Here is a 19,310-nt window from a genome sequence, read left to right on the forward strand (position 1 = left end):
GAACCAGAATCGTTCTATCTGCATGCCACATGCTCATCCTGTCCATGTGTCTAGCAAGGATGAGCGTCACAAGGCTTTCAAGATCGGCCTTGAGTGCTCAAAAAGATTCAGGCAGGCAGGCAGCACCTACTTGTTACATGGACAGACACAAAGACCACAGAATTTTCCTAGGTCCGTCAAATTCTTTTCTGCTTCTTTCATGTCCTTATTGATTTGGTCCATTCCCTCTTCGATGCGTTCCAGTTGTTCTGATTAAACACAAGTATTTTATCCCCACAGAATGAAGCAGATGGAAAAGGACAAAGAAAAAAAAGACAAAAAACTTCAGACATTCACTGTGACAAAAAACTGGACACCACATAGCAGAGCCGGTACCCAGTACCTACTTGTTACAAGGACATATGAAAAGGCCACAGCATTTCCCTAAATCTTTTAAATTTTTCTCAGCCTCCTTCATGTCTTGGTTGATATGGTTCATGCCTTCTTCAACACGATCGAGTTGTTCTGGTCAGGACAAAGGGATGACAGCATGGAATGAATTGTATTTTTGTTGCTTGTTTGTTTGTCTTCAACAGAACATGAGAAATGACCATGGGAAACTGAATTAATAGCAATATTACAATGCATTAATCTGGGCTGATGCATTGCTGCTGGGATGTATGCCAAGCTAGATGCTGAAGTATGATGCCTTTATAACATAAGTAGAGTAAAGCAAAACAAAGCAAAAAAAAGAGAGAGATGTTTGAAATATATTAAACAAGATGTAATGATGTAGAAAGAAAACACGATCATAATCCTGAAAGTCCAGAAACATAATACAGTACATCCACTTACTAAGACACCAATGACATCCAAGAAAAAGAAAGAGATAGGGTTATCATCTTGCATTTATGCACATTAATAAAAGAGAGAGTCTCATTCAATGGACAATACCTTAATTACTTACACTTACAAATGCCTTTAAATTAGATGATTGACAATATAACTGGTTTGATTTGTGGGTGAGTAAGTGAGGGAACAGTTAGTAATGATGTTAGGGTTGGGTATGAGCTGTCAAGTTAAGACCTATGTCCAGGTACACATTTTTGCAGAGACTGGGGGAGTTGAGATCCAGAAACTTGGTTCTGGTCCATCTCTAATCAGAAAATTCTCCTCTCTGGGATTCTGTTGTAAGTCAGTAATAACGCTGCTGGTGTCAAGGGAGTTATGCAAATCTAGAGACCTGGACCAATGCTCATTGAAGATAATGGAAAGATTCCAGTTGACTTCAATGGGCTTTGTATTAGGTCCCTCAATGAAGTTCACAACAATTTGTTATGCCACTATAATTCCATTTATTTTAATGGAGTTACTCCAGATTTGCATTAGAACTAGTGAGTGAAGTATCCAGCCCAATAACGCGGTTTATACAGACACTGTGCTGCTTCACTGACATCAATGGAGTTCTTGTCTACACTAGTGCTGAATTTGCTGCACGTTTTTCTAGGTGACTCTGTGGCTGAGAATAATTTCACATAGTCATTTCTTTACTGAAACTAAAGCTGAAAAGAAAAAGTCCAAAGCAGGCAATATGCAGTAATGTAAAATCCTAGGCCCAGGTCCTTAGGTGCTGCAAATAGTCATAACTCCACTGAGATCCTGGATCTTAACTTTGACTTCAACGGAGTGATGCCATTTTGCACCAGCTGAGGTTCTGGGCTTTAGTTTTCTTTTAAAGGGAAAGAAGTATCGTGTGTTGGACAAAAATTGCTTTTTTAATCCATCAAAACTTTTAGTCAATTGAAGCAATCCTGGCTATACACAAACAAGGAATGATTAACAATGGTTAAAAAGGTTGAATTCACATTTCCTGCACTGGATAGAGAAAATACATCCAGACATTTCCGAGTGTTAGATCTGAGGGGGAAAAAAGGACTACAGAACACAAAAGTGCAATAGAAGTGCGATGTGATGCCTGAAGTTAAATGGACCATGTCAACATAAAAATAATATATTTTAGAAACGAGAGCCCAGTCATGCCTCCACTGAAGTCAGTGGAAATCTTCTATTGGCTTCAGTGGGAAGAGGAGCAGACCTCATTTCTTCCTTGGGATTCTGATAACACTTTGAGATTAAGGTTTTCAAAGTTTCCTAGGGTATTTGGATGCCCATATCCCATTACAATTAATTTAATGTATTTTAATTAATTTTAATGGGAGTTGGGCATTTTACCCATAATCTCAGCCCCAATTATTTAAGATGAAAGAATTCTAAACATTGAATTTACCATTCAGTATATACACTATTTAAATTTTTTCAATTTGAAAGTGAAAGTAGGTGTGTCAACAGGCTGTATGTTGGTTTCACTTTTCTTGGTCTCATCCCCTATTAGGATGTTTATGTGTTTGGGTTCCCAGCAGTGCGGGGAACCAGTGCCGGCTCCAGGCACCACTGCAGGAAGCAGATGCTTGGGGCGGCCAATGGAAAGGGGCGGCACGTCCGGGTCTTCGGCGGCAATTCGGCGGCGGGTCCCTCAGTCCCTCTTGGAGGGAAGGACCGGCCGCCGAAGAATGAGGTGGCGCGGTAGAGCTGCTGCCAAAGTGCCGCCGATTGCGGCTTTATCTTTTTTTTTTTTTTCCTTTGCCGCTTGGGGCGGCAAAAAAGCTGGAGCCGGCCCTGAGGGGAACTGTCTGAATCTAAATTAAACCCTACATTTTGGGGCCTAAATTACCTGACAGTGTTCTTTAGAAGGAATACACTTCACAGGGTTCAAGAATTAAACATTGATATGAAAACCTCAGCAACGTATTTCACCCGCTTTGTCAAATAAAACTGTTGAATGAAGAACCAAAAATAAAATGGTATTTTGCTTTGAGAAACAATATAATATTGATGTTGAGGCTTAACAGAAGCTCTGCTCTGACAATTATCATTAGAGTCCTCACATACTGAACTTAACTATCTTACTTGATCATCAGTTCTGTCTTAAAGTGGCACTTTGGTCGGAAAAGTGACCATGTGATGTAAAAATGGCATTTCTGCTCACCTGCTCTGCTCCCTGGGTATTCAAAGTCCTACCTGCTGCTGACTATTTGGCTAACGCTCTTTAGCTCTGAACAGCCCTTGCAGCTATGGGAGTGTGAGCTGGATTCTATTCTGACTCATGCATCATGTCAAGAATTGCTAGCTAAGTCCCAGTTATGGGTTACTTATTACTGGTGATGATGAAACAACTGGACTTGTTGATGCCAGACGGGGCTCTCAGTTAGAAGAACCATCTTTTTACTTGAAAATGTTGACATGGCAATCGTTGAGAGAGGCAATCCATACAGAACCTTGTGGTGCCATTTGTACAGTTACTTTTCAGAGGATAACTGCATATATGTTCTTCACATAATTTGACCAGTAGAAAGCACTGGGGTAAGGCAGCAAGGGTCAATCACAGATCAAATATGAATGATGAACCTTGAGAATGATCCTGCATTCCTCACGCAGGCAAACACCCTCTGAAGTCAAGAGTAGGATGGGGCCTTTGAACTTTTACTCCCAATAGATTCCCCATAATGTCTGGTTAGGCAAGGCTTAACAGAAGGGTGTATTTTATATGGCTCAAGGACTTATCTTTAAATGATACTTCTCACCTCAGCTCTGCTTTAATTTATCATACTTCAGTATTTGTGAGTGTGCTGCTGTTTGTGATTTCACTTGATGGCAGCCTTCATCAGAGCTTATGCTATTCCCGAGGAACAAAGGGACGCACAGGCAATCTAGCTTCCATTAAGGGAAACCTCAGCAGTCCAAAAAGCCTGTATTGCACTAGTAGCCCAGCAGTCTAGACGTCTGGCTGCTCCTTCTAAAACTGCTTGTTTAATTTAAACCCAACAGGCCAGATTCTTAGCTGAATTAAATCAGCCTAATTCCCACGTTGCAATGCCAGTTTACACAAGCTGGAGGTTGGGCCCCAGGCAAGATGGATAAACAGACTCTTGATCCAGATCACCATTACAGTGGAATAAAAGTGAAGTGGGGTTATTGTGGGTTACGTGGGTATAACAGAGATCAGAATCTGGCCCAGACTGGTTTTTTTTTAATTGATACAGAATTTGACGGCTAACAAAAGGTGAATGTCATATATATTTAACTGGTTTCCCCAATCTACCATTCTCTCTGTTGTACTAAATCAGCTGGGACAGAGGCTATGACAATTTGTACTAGTAAAGGGTCTGCTCCCAAGCGATTTAGTGTAACAGACTCTCCATCTCAAATGGCTATAAATTATATGAATTCCAGGAATCCAGTCTGGAAATGATGACCACACCCACCATGGCCAGAGCCTTATCTGAGAGAGACAAGGGTGCAGTCTCCCAATAAGTGGAAAGAGAAGGCAGCTCTCGACACTGGCACTGTCTGGTCAGTGAGTGTCATGGATGAACCCACAGGATCCTTGAAGTTTTGCCCCACAGTGACCAATGTGGTACAGATGGGAGGGAAGCCAGTGTCATGGCTAGTTCTTCAAAGCACTTCCCCCCTCCTGGTCAGCATCATTGTGTCGTGCCAAGGGGTAATTTGAGCCAGTTGTTGTTCTTCCAACTGTTGACGTCTCTGTGACAGCGTTGGCGCCATCTGTGGAAAATGAGCTACAGCTGGGTGTGACTGGAGTGCTGTCGGCGGCAGAATTCTGGCATCTCACTACCACTCCAAGTAGTCGCATGTAGGTACTGAAGGGGATGGGGACAAGATTGATCCCTGTCGGACGCCTCAGGTGGAGTTGTCACTGTTCTGTCCTCTTGGAGAGGACTGATTGGAGCCTTGGTAGTTATGTCAACACCTTCTCCAGCTCCACCCTGTAAGTGGGCCAGCAGTTCCTTTTGCTCAGCTGTGTCAAAAGCAAGTAGTAGGAGCACTGAAATATGATCTCTGTCCATTGCCATGTGGAGGTCGTCCAGTAATGCTGCTAGGGCTGTCTCCATACTGTGACCGGGTCTGAAGCCCAGTTGTGATGTATCCAAGGCAGTGGCAGATGTCACAGGTTATTGGAGCTTGGTTGTCACTGCTATCTCAGCAATTTCCCCTAGAAATGGGAGAGGAGAGGTGGTCTGCATCAAGGATTGGGTTTTTGAGGTCTGGTCAGCCCAGGGCATTTTTCAATGGGGTTGATGGGTTCTCTTCTCTAAAGGGTTGATGAGTCCTGCTTGCTGCTGGGCAGATTTGTTCTTTGCTAGCTTTCACCATGCAAGAGGGGCAAGGATCTGTTTGCCAGGTGGTGGCAGCATACGTATTCTAACCATGTCTGATAGGGCCAAACACAGTCAGGCATGGTAGAGCAGCTAAAGCCATCTGCTCTGATGTCGATTTTTTTCTTCTTCGTGGAGTTCATCTGGGTGATCTTATCTGTGGCGTAGGAAGAGAGCTTTTCACAGAGGCCAGTGCTTGTGTCCGACGTTTGCATTACACAGTTGGGTTGATTAACCTGTTTGCTTGATTAACCTGTCTGCTGGCTGTTCGTTTGTGGCTGCAGTGGCAGAGAAGGCTTGGCTTCCTTTACTGGGGCAATGCATTCCCAGTGGCTGACAAATGAGAGACGTAGGCATTCATCTGTCTTGTCTTGGGTGAAACCTTTGTGTGTGAAACCCAGGCCTTCCTCCTGAATGGTACATCCTGCTTTCACTGAAGTCAATGGGAAAACTTTCCCTGGCTTCAGCAGAAGCAGAACCAAGCCTGTTATTTCCCTCTGCAGCATACCATGCAAGTGAATCACCGCACCCATCATCAAGGATGGTAGGGCTGAGATAGCCCTGTCTGAGGATGCTATCCAAGTATGATGCTCCTGGGTGAGAAAGGGCACTCTCTCCACTTGGAGGGTGAGAACTACAGCTCTGGGAATGTTGTCCTTCCATTAGGCTGATGGGTGAGAGCCAGGTTTCACTTCATAGCCCCATTGCCCACTGTCAGCTTAAATTGCGAGGAGTGATATCAAACTACTTTTGAACAATCGCCCTATAAATACAGCTGCACTGTAACATATTTTTAAAGTTAGCATCTGTTGGAGAAATAGTTAATGAATGACAGCCATTGTCATTGCACAAACAATCCATTATTGCACCACAGATTTGGAGTTTAAGATTTACATACAATATTTGAATGATTTGACAAATAAGGAAACTTCCATTTGTGGGATGGGGGATCTGGCTTGGGCAGTATGGGGAACATTTTCAAAAGCACTTAAGTGACTTAATAGCTTAAGTCCCATTTTCACGTGACTTAGGGCCAAGTTTTTAAAAGGTATTTTGGGTGTCTATAGATTCAGACAGTGCCTAGAGGGATTTTCAAAAGCACCGTGGCAGCTTACTCATGAGTCATGACCCAGGGGATTGAGGTACCTAGGTGCTTTGGAAAATCTTACTAGCCACCTGTCTGCCTAAATGCCTGGCCCTAAGTCACTTCTGAAAATAGGTCTTAGGCTGCTTAGTCACTTCAGCCCATCTCCTCAGTGGCCTAAGTCCCATTGATTGCAGATGTAATTTGGTACTTTCTGATGGAGTTTGGTTTGTAAAGCAAAATCTCAAGAAGCACCTTAAGCATGCATTTAACACCCTAAACGGAGAACACAAGAGTGCATTTCCTCTGCTTTTTCCTTGATAAGATCTACAACATGATCAAAACAATGTAGTATCCTCTGGCTTGACCCCGGGAAGCATGGAGAGGCTGCACTCTTCACTGAAGTCAATGGGTCAAACTCTGAGGTCCTCATACCACCTAGGCCTATGCACAGAGGGAACCCTACATGCAGAGATCTCAACATATGCAAAGGGAGGTCCATTCACCTTTACTGCAGTGTCCGCTGTTCCTCCCATGCCCTGCAGAATGCACTAGGGCCTGCGAGGGGAGAGTGGGCAGGGTGGGGGAGTGGGGGAAGGAGCAGAATGTGCATCATTCCCCAGGAACCCTTCAGAGCTCAGGGAAGAAGATGATGTAATCTCTGGCCATGTTATATCCTAGCCCTCTCCTCTCACACTGGGCATGCCCCTTTAAGGGGTGGAAGAAACAATTGCTGGTGGTGGGAGCTCTATCAAGCAATTCCATTGGAGTCACTGGTGGGCTGATGGAGACCCAGAGCTGGAGTTAAACCATGGGGCAGCTGAGTGGATGGGTGAGGGACCGTTAAGGATCCTTGGAGCCTGTGGATGGGGCTTGCAGCATATTCCATAGAGGGGAGGAATGACTGGAACAAAATCTCCAGAAGGAGAACCTCCTCTCCCTTTACATAGCTTTCAGTGGATTTCCCCTGGGGAGGGGCAGTTTCTACTTATTCCTTACTGAGGCTAATCCCAGTGGCTTTGGAGGGAATATCTGGCCCCTTGGGAGTTTTGGGCACCAAGTATCTTTCTGAATCTATTAGGGCCTGATCTAAAGGCCATTCAAATCATTGGAAAGATTTCGCTGACTTCAGTGGGCACTGGACCAGGCCCCTAGTTCTCACGGCAGTCACATTCCCTGGGGACCTATTATAACAAAGGGCAGGGCGATGGCCCGCCTTGCAGCAGCTGGCTACAGGGATACAATGTACTATGCAGCCTACTGGCTTGCAGACTAGACTGAACTCTTCCAGCCAAGAGGAGCGAGCCAAACTGCTTTTTACCCAGCAAACCATCTAAATACCTACTATTAAAAAGATGCATTGGCCTCATTCCTCTGCAGTGATGATCTCAAAGACATTTGCTTACTGATGCCAGAAAGTGAGTTCTGCTCTGTGCTATTGAAACTGAAGTTGGCTCAGAAGAATGTCTCTAGTAAGATGTCTACAACATCAAAGCAAATACGTTGTCTAGAAAACCTACAAACAGAAAAATCCAAAGGGGGTTGAGTGGTTGGAAAGATTAGCTATTCTGTTAGCCACCCATTGGAAAGATCAATGTAATGTTCTTTGTCTAGATAGCATCTAATAATCTTAAGTAACTTGTGCTGTCGGGTCAGCTGAAAAAAGATCACGCAGCTGTGTTAACAACTGCTTTCATTCATCTGATAATCTGCTGAGCCATCCGTGAGTTATACACACTGCAGTAACTGTAGGGTTTTAAAAGCCATCAGAGGTATATTTTGCCCAATTACACATAATAAGTATATCAAAATTTAAAAAACAAGTTGCAGCAATTATTATTAGAACGACACGCTCCTAAAAATGACTCAAACATAATTAAAATGCATTTAACATAGTGCCATGATTACAATATTTGGTTTGCAACATGATCAGTCTCTTTTACTTGAGAAAGCTGTAATCTATAATTACCAGAGTAATTTACTGAAGCACTTAAAACATGACCATAACCATTTTAAGGAAGCTTTTATGTTGTCTGTCTTTCCAGTTGTATTGACTGGCTGCGTACCTGATCATACAATGTCCATGTACGTTCAATGGGAATTTAGTACTGAGATTCCTGGATTATAAAGTGGTCAAATGGCCCAATCCTGCAACCCTTATGTATGTAATCCTTGCTCAAGTGAGCAGTCAATGGGACTACACACATGACTCAGGACTACTTGTATGTATAAGACTTTTCAGGATCAGACCTAAATGGCAGAGGTCTGAAAACAAAGAATATTCAAGAGACAAAAATATGGTGAATGGAAAATAGCAGTTAGATGATAACGTGCTACTTTAATAGTTAGCGGAGTCAGTGGAAAAATCCCATTGACCTTTTTGGATCAGACCTTATGAATATATGTTGGGCTTTTCCAGGAGAGCTGAAGGTTGTTAAGCACCAAAATCCCATTAAAATGTAATGCGAGGTAGGCTCCTAATTCCCTTAAACTATTTTGAAATTCCCAGTCTGATTCTAGTCTAGGTTTCTTGTGCATGGCACAACTTTAATTAACTGCACTTGAACATTTAAGATCCATTCATGGAGAGAGAAACAGCATCTGTAAATTTCCTAACTTGTATGTGGATGTTTTAGCACTGCAGTAAGGTCTCGATTGACTGGAATGAGAATTGCACGGATAGACTCATTTGGATATTTACAGGCTTTCACTCACAATATTTGTGCTTATTGATTTATTTGAAAAGTGCAGTTCGTTTTTATGCAGACACTGTATCTGTTTTGACACAGCTAATCTTTGATTTCTGAGACCTCAGAGTCTCTTGGCTGGTATTATTCATGAAAAGTTTGAGCTGCGCAAACTTGATTCCAATAACAATCGTATGTGAAAACACGATTTATCTAATGCTTTAAGGGTGAAACTCACTCCTGTGCAAAAAGTCTACATATGGCTTATGAACCACTTAAGTTCCACTCGAGCCCTCAAAATTGGGCTGAAGTTGGACTTAAATGGTGCATAGACTTTGTGCTGCCCGGTACAGAGGGGTGAATTCTGTACTAAAAGAAAACAAGCTTAGGAAGTATTCTCTCTTTGATCCATTCCTGAGACTCCCATTACGAATGTTGGCAGGAGAGGAGAACGTATCCCTTACTTTCGAAATGAGCTTTTCCTAGGATATGATTCTGTAATTTATTATTCTGGATTTTACTGGTGTCTAAAGTAGAACTTAGTGAAACCCCAAAGCAGATGAAACTCCAATGAGTTTTGTCTGGTTTCGATGCAAAAAGCTAGAAAACAAGGCTCGGGTTCATTCTAAAAGGCCATGAACCTTAGCACGCTTTCCAGTACAGTTAGTTTGGAGTTTGGAATGAAACACAAAACTGGGTGTGTTTCAGGAGCTTTCACTTTGGTTTCAGATATTTCACACTGCTCTACTTAACTATTGCAGGGCCAACATGAGAGGCCTGAACACAAGCAGGTATACATAATGGTTACGGGCCAAATCCTGCTTGTTTTACTTATCAAATAGTGTCAGTGGGAGTTTTCAGCGCCCAAGGAATGTGGTATCGGGTTCTAGACTTGTACTTGCAGTGCCAACTCCTGCCTGTTACAGTCACACCTGTAGCCCCTTTGACTTCAATTGAGAGTTTTGGATGCACAAGGGAGGCATGATCAGAAATAGTCTGTTATTAACTGAGGATCGTAAACGATGTTTATATTATGGGTTTAAAGCCTTTGCAAGACTTTTAGCAAAAAGAGACACAAGACAACAACTACAAGGCTGGTGTAAATTGGCCCAGCTCCATTAGGATCTGGTCCCAAACCTTCCTTGTGATCTTTGGCATAATATTATAAGCACATTCTGACTTTTCCCTTTAAAGAGAAATACTGGCAACAGCTCTGTCACGCAGCCCCTCCTTTCATTCATTTGTGATACAGAGCAGTTTACCCAGGCATCAGAATTCCACAGTGAAATACAGTAACTGCCTTATTACCAGGAGTTGCAAATGTTACACAGAAGTGGCTCTGTATACACTGGGACCCAGATCTGAAAATTCCCTTTTTAGACTTAATAAGACAGTAATTTCATGGTGACTCACTGATCAAATATATGAGGTTTTGCTCTTTAAAAAAAAGCAAGGAGGGAAAAATACTTTCTATTTAGATTCCACTATAATGTTGCATTCATCATAAAAGCAAAAAAACCAAAAAACAAATACAGAAGAAAAGGGCTGTTATGTTATCTACTCCGTTCCTTAGTAATACAAGATTGTTCCGGATGCTTTTTTCTGTAGTATAGTGTTGTTAAGTGTCTAGAAAACATTCTCCACTAATGTTTCATGTTCTGTTCTATTCAAAGATGTACCGAAGCCTCACGTTGGAGGCTGGTATCAGATAGGGCAGCAGGAATTAACAGTACATCAGGGAATTTTTTTTTGGAGATACCATTTTGTTGCTGCTGTGCGACTGCAGCAAAATGGATGCTTCTTAATTTTATTGAAAACATTCCATTTACCGGTCATCAAGATTACAATGGGCAAAGAGTGTCATTTCCCCATGCTTATATTAAACACATCCAACTCTGGTTTTGCCCATATCAGATCCATACACTGAGCTCCCTTCTAAGCCTATAAGCTTCTATACTGTACATCATAATGAGCTATATTTTGCCATCACTTTTCATGCAGAACTCTCATTGACTTCATCTGATGCGCCTGTTTTATTTTTCTCTGTCGTTTGGGATTGCTGCCTGCTCTTGAATCACAGCTAAAAAGGGAAAAATCATACAGCGCCTGCATAAATGATATTGTGTTTGAAACAAAGTAGTCAGGGACACATTCTCTCACATTTGTGCATTGCTACAGCATGATCCAAAGCCCACTGAAAGATTTTCATTGACTTCAATGGGTGTTGGAACAGGTCCCTTTACATGAATGGGTGCCATATACACACAGATCAAAGGCAAAATAGCCCCCCATATGCTTATCGTAGGTCACTCTATTACACAAAGAGGTTAGAGACAGTGAGACTATGACAGATCTAATCTCATACACAAATACACACAAGTGTGTTTTAAGAGCACTAGTGATTATTTATAATTGCACATAATTAATACACTTCTTTGAGAGTGCTTTTATTTTTTGACTGAAGCAATTTGAACTTACCTCCTTGCTCATCCAACATAACCAAAGTCCTGATACCAGCATCTTTACTCTACATTCCAGTAATGGAAGCAAGGTGAGAAGAGAGAGAGAGAAAGAGAGAGATCAGTGAGGGAACAATTAGCCCTAGATTGGGGATTTAGGAAGACAAAGGAAAAACAGTGAAAAGTATGGTAAGGTCATAAGGGGCTAGTTGAATAATTGGAAGCCTTCATATGAATGAATACTGTAATGGAAACTGAGAATTCTCCATGGCGCCATAAGCCATTTAGTACTCATTGGGGTACAGAGCTACTACAAAAAAATGGAAAATCCCAGGGATGCATTTGGAAATTAACATTTTAGACAACAGTCATTTTCTTAACAGAAGGTTTAATCTTCAGGCTCCACAGGAGGCCATGTACATGTTGCAAACTTGCATTAATTCCCCAGGAGAAACTGGTAAAGTATGAGGACTGGAACCAACTGTATGAGGTCATCAAGACATATTACTCTCCCTCACTACGTATTAGGAAACTTTTCATAAAGCCGGCTAATACTCAAGATGAAAACAAGCAGTCCTCGAACTTACGACACAGTTGGTTCCTGAAAATCGCATTTTAAGTCAAAAACGTCGTAACTCGAATTTCCCAAAGGAATAATGTCGGCTTGAGCTTCATAAAATCGAAACTGACGTTGTAAAGTCGAAACACGATCACAATTTAAAACGTCGTAAGTGCCATTCGTCGTAACTCGAACGTCGTAAAGTCGAGGACTGCCTGTATGCCTCATTATTTGGGACAAAGGTTTAACAGATGTAGGGGCTGATCCAAATCTTATTGGAGCAAATGGAAAGTCTCCTGTTAATCTCAGTGGGCTTTGGGTCCAGTTTGGAGAGGGATTTTCAAAACAACTCAGTGCTGGCCTAACTTTGCTCCCAACTGAAGTCAATGGGAGTTTTACCATTGACTTCCAAGGGAACAGTTAGGCCAATGCTGTGACCTTTTAAAAATCCCACTTAAGGGCTTGTCTACATTACCGGCTGGATCTAGACACGATAAATCGACCGCCGAGCGCTCTCCTGTCGACTCCAGTACTCCACCAGGGGGAGAGTTGCAGGCAGAGTCGACGGGGGAGCATCAGGCATCGACTTACCGCAGTGAAGACACCGCGGTGAGTTGATCTAAGTACGTCGACTTCAGCTACATTATTCATGTAGCTGAAGTTGCGTAACTTAGATCGATAGTCCCCTCCCCCCCACCCCCCCCAGTGTAGACCAGGCCTAAGTGTACAAATGGCAAAGTGCCCTTGACAAACACGGCTTTTGCCATTATTGTCATCGATTTGATAAGAGATAAAGTATATTGTTGGTTTTTCAACACTAAACTATACCATAGACCATTTTTTGAATGACTAAGGATAAACTAGACTCTTTCTGCTCAGTGCAATAATAGTCATTGCGTATAACTGAGGGTCTGAAAATGCTCATGTCTGTTGCATTTCAAGAGGAGAGGAAGCAAGTTCTTTATGGCCCTACACTGTAATATTGACACATTGCCGGGAAATAAGGGCTGCCAGCAAGGGGCCCCACGCAACTATTTTCTGCACAGTTTAACTGCCTCCCTGGTATCTATTAACTATCACAATACCCCGGTGATGGAGATAAGGATTATTACCTCCATTGTGCAGCAGTATAAGGAGATTGAATTCCTTGCCCAGGAACTCTGCGGCAGAGCTAGGAATAGAACCTGACTCCTAGTTTTGTGTCTCAGCCACACGACCATCCTCCCTCCCTAAGGCTACCTAAGGGCTCAGTCCACCGACATTTAATATCCCCAGACAGAGACTTCTTCTGTTTTGCCACTACGAGCTCTTGCCTCTTTGTCTGGTCACAATGATGTCCTTGCTGCCTCTTGGGATGTCAGCGGCTTGGGCCACCCTCCCGCAATGCTGAGGAACCCTAGGCAGTCTGGCAGCACATTCAGCTACGTGACTGAGTTTCTGACATTCAAGGATTGCTCAGCGGCCATGGCCCATCCCCTCCACTCAGGCCCCTCACAAGCAATGCGAGGACCTCTCCTGCTGACTCTAACTGTTGACTCCACTGTAGCCAGCAGGTGGCTGGGGGCAATCAGATTTGTGAGACGCCCTCTTCTCTCCCCCCCTCCTTTCTTTTCCTACCAAGAGGGGGTGAGGCTGGAGAGAGGAGGGGCCAGCCCTATGCCTCCTCTCCATGCTCCCCTCCTTCCTGCAGCTATTCATTTCAAGTCCGTTTGCAGGCAGCAGTGAGGTGGACGTTTGCTGCTGCCCTATCCCCCCGTTCTCTGGCTCTGACATGGGCCCCCTCCACATGCTGGACCCCCCAGGATGTGCAGTTGTCTTGTAAACCCCGCTGTTTTGTAGTGTGATGAGTGGTGTCAGTTTTCAGCAAAGCCAGCCACTGCCAGGCTTAAAAATGCCAAATGCAGTGAAAAACATCCTCGCCAAATACCATGTGCAGGGGCTGACCCTGTAGCCCCTACTCAGGTGAGACTGGTAGCGTGCATGGAAGTTGTGGCTGGAGAAAGACTCCATGATTTGCATTTGGTGGCAAGTCCATCTGTTCAAATCCTTGCACTGAGGAAAATGAGTGCAACTTTCTTCTGCCTATCTGACCATAGCTGCCGTTTCTGTTGATCAAGCACTTCTGTGTTTATTACCAAGGAGGCCTGTTCCACGGGCTGCCACAGGGTTAATACAGAAGCGATCATCCAAGAATTTATGAAATGAGTGCACAGCGGATATATTTGTGTGCATTCCAGGTCTGACGCAAAGCCCACTGAGACTAAGAAGAAGGTTCCCGCAGGTTTAGATGGGAGCTGGATCAGGTGCTAGGTGATAATCTACTCATATCCCAGCATTCTTTTATCATTTGTTTTCAGCTGTTTTTCCTCCACACACGGCTAAATGGCTAGGCCCACATTTTCAAACGAGCTCCGCTCCCTTACAGGGACTTAAAGAAGAGCCAGATTTTCGCCCAGCACCTCACAGTGTGATGCTGTGGGTGTATCTATGCCACAGGATGTGATTGCAGCATATGTCGTCATAAAGGAGCTCCCTTTACTCTAGTTAGTTCACATACCAATAGCAGCATAGGCTTCACTGTGGGCTAGTTGCTTCAGTAATTACCCAAGGTCCTGGATACAGCCTGTGCTGAAGCCCCCGCTGCTGCGGTACACGAGCTAGCTAGATTAAAGCAAGCTTGGATCGGTCTAGAGGTGCTGCGCTCACATTCCGGTTTGCAGCACAGATAGAGCCTATGAAAGTGTCGGTTTGTTACAGACATCTCTGGCCAGATTTTCTAAACAGCTCAACGTCCAATATGGGCTGAGCTTTTTTTTGGAGACGTGCTCATTGATTTTGGTGCCAAAACACAGATGAGCGGCTTCGAAAAGCCTCACTATCAGCAAACTGAGGATTCATCTGAAAACGTGAAACCCTCCTTGATTTAGAAGAATGAACACTAGCATTCACGTTAGTGGGAGCAGAGGGCAGCCAGTGTGGAGTGCTGTTGAAAATCCCACCCTAAGAAATAAAGGGCAAATGGGATTTTGGTGGTTAGAAAGTGTGTGTAAAGTGGTGACAAACTAAACCATATACTTCTAGGATAAGTCTGACTTTGCCAAGTTTCAGCCCAGAAGAATGTTATAGCAAGTGGGTCATAAACCTTGAAAACAGGTTTTTAGAATTGGAAGTGCTGCTGACACTGGAGCGGGAAAGCGAGACCCCTGTAATTCCAGTTATGATTCAGAACCCAAAAATGCCCTCCATACCCACAGAAAACAACCATGAGAATCCCACACATGAGCCAAAATTCACGTAGAGGTAAGAGGGTGAAATTCCGTCAATATCCATTGAGTTGCACCCATTTATGCTAGTGGTGAAATTATCCTGGGCTTAAGGTCATGAAATGGCCCTTAATTTGTACTTGTGTAATAGATGCATTTATAAAGACTCCGGGCACAATTCTTTATTTCTTGCACAATGGAGCTCACATTCAAGACAACAGGAGATTTAGTTTCTTGATAAATGCAGGATCAGATTCTTGAAGTATCTCAGACCAGAGAGATATAACCTATACACAGAACACGGGTCTCCTTTTGTTGAAGTAGCATAAAAGCAGGTTTTCCAAATCTGGGCTAACTAATTAAAATATGCAACTGTCTCTTCTCAGTAATACTTAGACTACCTTTGTTTTCCCATTGTACCTGAGAAGAGCATTTGGACCAACATGCTTTGCCATAGCATTATTAAAACCTGAACATTTTATATGTCTGGTCTTCAGAAAAATAAATCATAGACGCTAGGGCTTTTGTAAGGTATTGAACTGGTGGTTCTGGAGGCTGCAATCCTTGGTTTATCCACAGGACAGGTACATCATGGGCAGCAGAAGGGCAATCTCCTCAATACATTTCTCAGCCCTGACTCTAGGAATGAGTAGTTCAGTCTCCATGACCACATAGTCTTGGGCCTCTGCTGGGAATGCAAAGATGCCAATTAGTGCAAATTGCCATAGTATTTTTTGCCATGTGGACATATATCCACTAAGGACTGGCCTGACACCACCAACACATTTCACATAAACCACCGAACAGCCATCAGATGGTATTGACCAAAGTCCCTTTCACAAATGGAACTTCTATGGAGGCCAATTAGAGTTTTTTTAATGGAAAAACTGTCATCAAGCACTTGAGCTGAATTTGAACTGGTGACTGATTAGTTAGAAATTAATTGCATTAATAGAATAGAAAACAAACAATATATAAGAGCAATAAGTTCTTATTCTTCCATTATTCAGTACTGCTACGCTCCAGCATTTTAAGTACTAATAAAGTAGTCTTTTCATAAAGGTGCTCGTTCAGCAAAGATTTTAAACACGTGCTTAACTTTAAGCATGTGAGTCAACCCATTGCTTAAAGTGAGGCGCATGCTTAAATGCTTTGCTGGATCTATTTCCTGATTAGAAAACTACAATCTGGAGTGGCATATGATTTTAAAATCTATGGGTCAAATTCTGCTCTTGGATATATCATTATAAACCTGGCATAACTTCAATGAAATCAGTGTAACCAAGAGCAGAATTTGACCCCGTCAGTGACTATGACATATGCTACCCTCAATCTTTTGTAATGTTAACAATAGTTTTTTATTACAGTCGGATTCAAAGCCCATTGAAGTCAATGGAAAGACTCCCATTGATGTTTCCACACCTTCCACTTTGAAGGTGAAATGCATTGGTATATAACGGCTAAGTATTATCATTATATGGCTTAATTTCCCAAGGAGGGAATGAAACTGGGAAGGACAATGTAAAACTACTCAAAAGCCCCATCAATCATTTCAGAAACAGAATGATCCTGATTCTTCCTTGCTTTGCACCTTGTGCAGACATTCACACCTGTGCTAAGTGGCTGCAAAATGCACCTTTTCTGATATAGTGGAAGTCTACACACACTTCTCCTTTGCACAGGTGCAAAGGACAACATAAGATGCCAGGCACTGAGGAAATCTAGCCCAGAAAATATATCAGATAGTGAATCAGAAATACAGCAAATGTTTTCCATACGTTTCAGTAGGTACATTGAAAAATAAATATATGCTTGATCATGACCAAATACTATAGCAGACATAAACACCCAGTTAAATAAAGAATTCTACTTCAATCAATATGGCTTATAGACTTTGTTCTGAATAAATTAATGCAGACAATTATCTACCAGGACAGGCTGACATTGCTAGCAGTTCGCAAAGACACTAAAGAAAAGTGTCAATACCCTAAAGACAAAAGTCTGGCTAACAAAGCATTTTGTAGCATTATCGTATATTTCCTCAGCCCCTTTTTCGAGTTAGCAGTAGCTCTGTGCAGGGCAGTGTTGTCTCTCTAGGTCTGAGTAAAGGAATTAATCCATTCTCTCACTACTGGAATTCACCTGATAGTCCAGAACATCAGCTGGTGTAAATCAATGTAGTTCTACTGAAGTCTGTGGGCTGCATCCTCAGCTGGCAGAAACAGATATAGCTCCAGTGACTTCAAGGCAGCAATGCCAACTTACACCACCAAAGGATTTGGCCCTGCACACTTACAATTGACACCAAAATTCACCTATTCCAAGGCCAGAGGGACCGTTGTGGTCATCTAGTTTGACCTCCTGTGTAACACAGGCCAGAGAAGTTCTCCAAAATAACTCCTCGAGCAGATCTTTTAGAAAAACATCCAATTTTGAGTCAAAAATAGTCAGTGGTGGAGAATCCACCATGATCCTTGGTAAGTTGCTCCAGTGGTTAATTACTCATCATCAAAAATGTACACCTTATTTCTAGTCTGGATTTGTCTAGCTTCAGCTTCCAGCCACTGGATCATGTTAGACCTTTCTTTTGATAGACTGAGGAGCCCATTATTCAATATTTGTTCCCAATGTAGGTACTTTTAGGCTGTAATCAAGTCACTTCCCTTAACCTTCTCTTTGTTAAGCTAAATAGACTGAGCTCCTTGAGTCTATTGCTACAAGGCATGCTATATAATCTTTTAGGATCCAGCTTCATTTTTTGGCAGATAACTTGCTTCCACAGCAGTGCCGTAACAAGGGCGAGGTGAGTGAGGCACTTGTCTCGGGCACACAAAACGGAGGGGCGCAGCTCTACTGCCCAAGCGGGACAGAGAGGAAAAAAAAAAAGCCGTGATCGGCAGTGGGTCCCTGAGTCCATCTCGGAGGGAAGGAACTGCTGCCGAATTGCCGCTGCCGCTTCATTCATTCTTTGGCGGCAATTCGGCGGTGGGTCCTTCTCTCCGAGAGGGACTCAGGGACCCGCCGCCGAATTGCCACTGAAGAGCCTGGAGCCAGCCCTTGCCTCGGGCGCAAAAATTCCTTGTTACGGCTCTGTTCCACAGAGATACATTAACTAAGTAATACTCTTTCTTGACTAGGGGCCCAGTCCAAAGCCCAGTGAAATCAAAGGGATTCTTGCAATGGACTTCAATGGCCTTTGGACCAGGTCCTACATTGTCCAAAACATTATTTTATGTGGTGCTTGTTAGGCTACCATTGAGGAACATTCAGAATGAAAGAGCGATATTATGGGGAAACATTTCCCTGTTACAGATGAAGGCATGTTAATGTATATGAAAATCAGTTAAAATAGTGACCCTACATTAAACATCCAGTTTGAAATGGCATCACAGGATTATTCAATGAAACATTTATACCCTACAGTTTCCATTCTGAAATGTCAATGAGCTTAAATGGAAAACCAAATCTTATAAGAACATGAGAAAATAGCCCCATTTGGTTTGGGGTTTACAAAGCAGCTCTTATGTCTGCATAAGAAAAGCCTGGTGAGAGTCCTTGGTTTAAGTTTAGAGGCGAGAGCAACAAGGGTGGTGTCGTGGTGGGCGTCTGATGAGGTAAATGAGGCTTTCTTCGGACAACTAACAGAAGTTTCCAGATCACAGGCCCTGGTTCTCATGGGGGACTTCAATCACCTGGACATCTGCTGGTAGAGCAATACAGCAGTGCACAGACAATCCAGGAAGTTTTTAGAGGTGTTGGGGACAACTTCCTGGTGCACGTGCTGGAGGAACCAACTAGGGCCGTGCTCCTCTTGACCTGCTGCTCACAAACAGGGAAGAATTGGTAGGGAAAGTAGAAGTGGGTGGAATCTGGGCAGCAGTGACCATGACATGATCATGGCAAAAGGAAGAAAGAAGAGCATCAGAATACAGACCCTGGCCTATAGAAAAGCAGACTTTGACTCCCTCAGGGAACTGATGGGCAGGATCCCCTTGGAGGCTAATATGAGAGGGAAAGGAGTCCAGGAGAGCTGGCTGTATTTTAA

The 19,310-nt window shown here is 43.1% G+C and overlaps 1 protein-coding gene across 2 annotated transcripts in view; it reads right to left on the reverse strand.

Moving 5' to 3' along the window:
- The window catches only part of SNAP25 (synaptosome associated protein 25), a 40,382-nt gene that overhangs the window by 13,623 nt on the left and 7,449 nt on the right, over positions 1–19,310 (reverse strand). Inside the window, exons 3-4 of one of the 2 annotated variants that reach the window (XM_065401623.1) lie at positions 11,463–11,511; positions 131–248 (exon numbers count right to left, since the gene is read on the reverse strand). In XM_065401623.1, the coding sequence (XP_065257695.1) occupies positions 131–248; positions 11,463–11,511 (167 nt within the window). Of the gene's footprint in view, positions 1–130; positions 249–386; positions 505–11,462; positions 11,512–19,310 lie in introns of both variants that reach the window. The other variant, XM_065401624.1, reaches the window with a different exon arrangement.

Source organism: Emys orbicularis, chromosome 3 (genome assembly GCF_028017835.1).
Source record: "Emys orbicularis isolate rEmyOrb1 chromosome 3, rEmyOrb1.hap1, whole genome shotgun sequence".
NCBI classification, from domain to species: Eukaryota; Metazoa; Chordata; order Testudines; family Emydidae; genus Emys; species Emys orbicularis.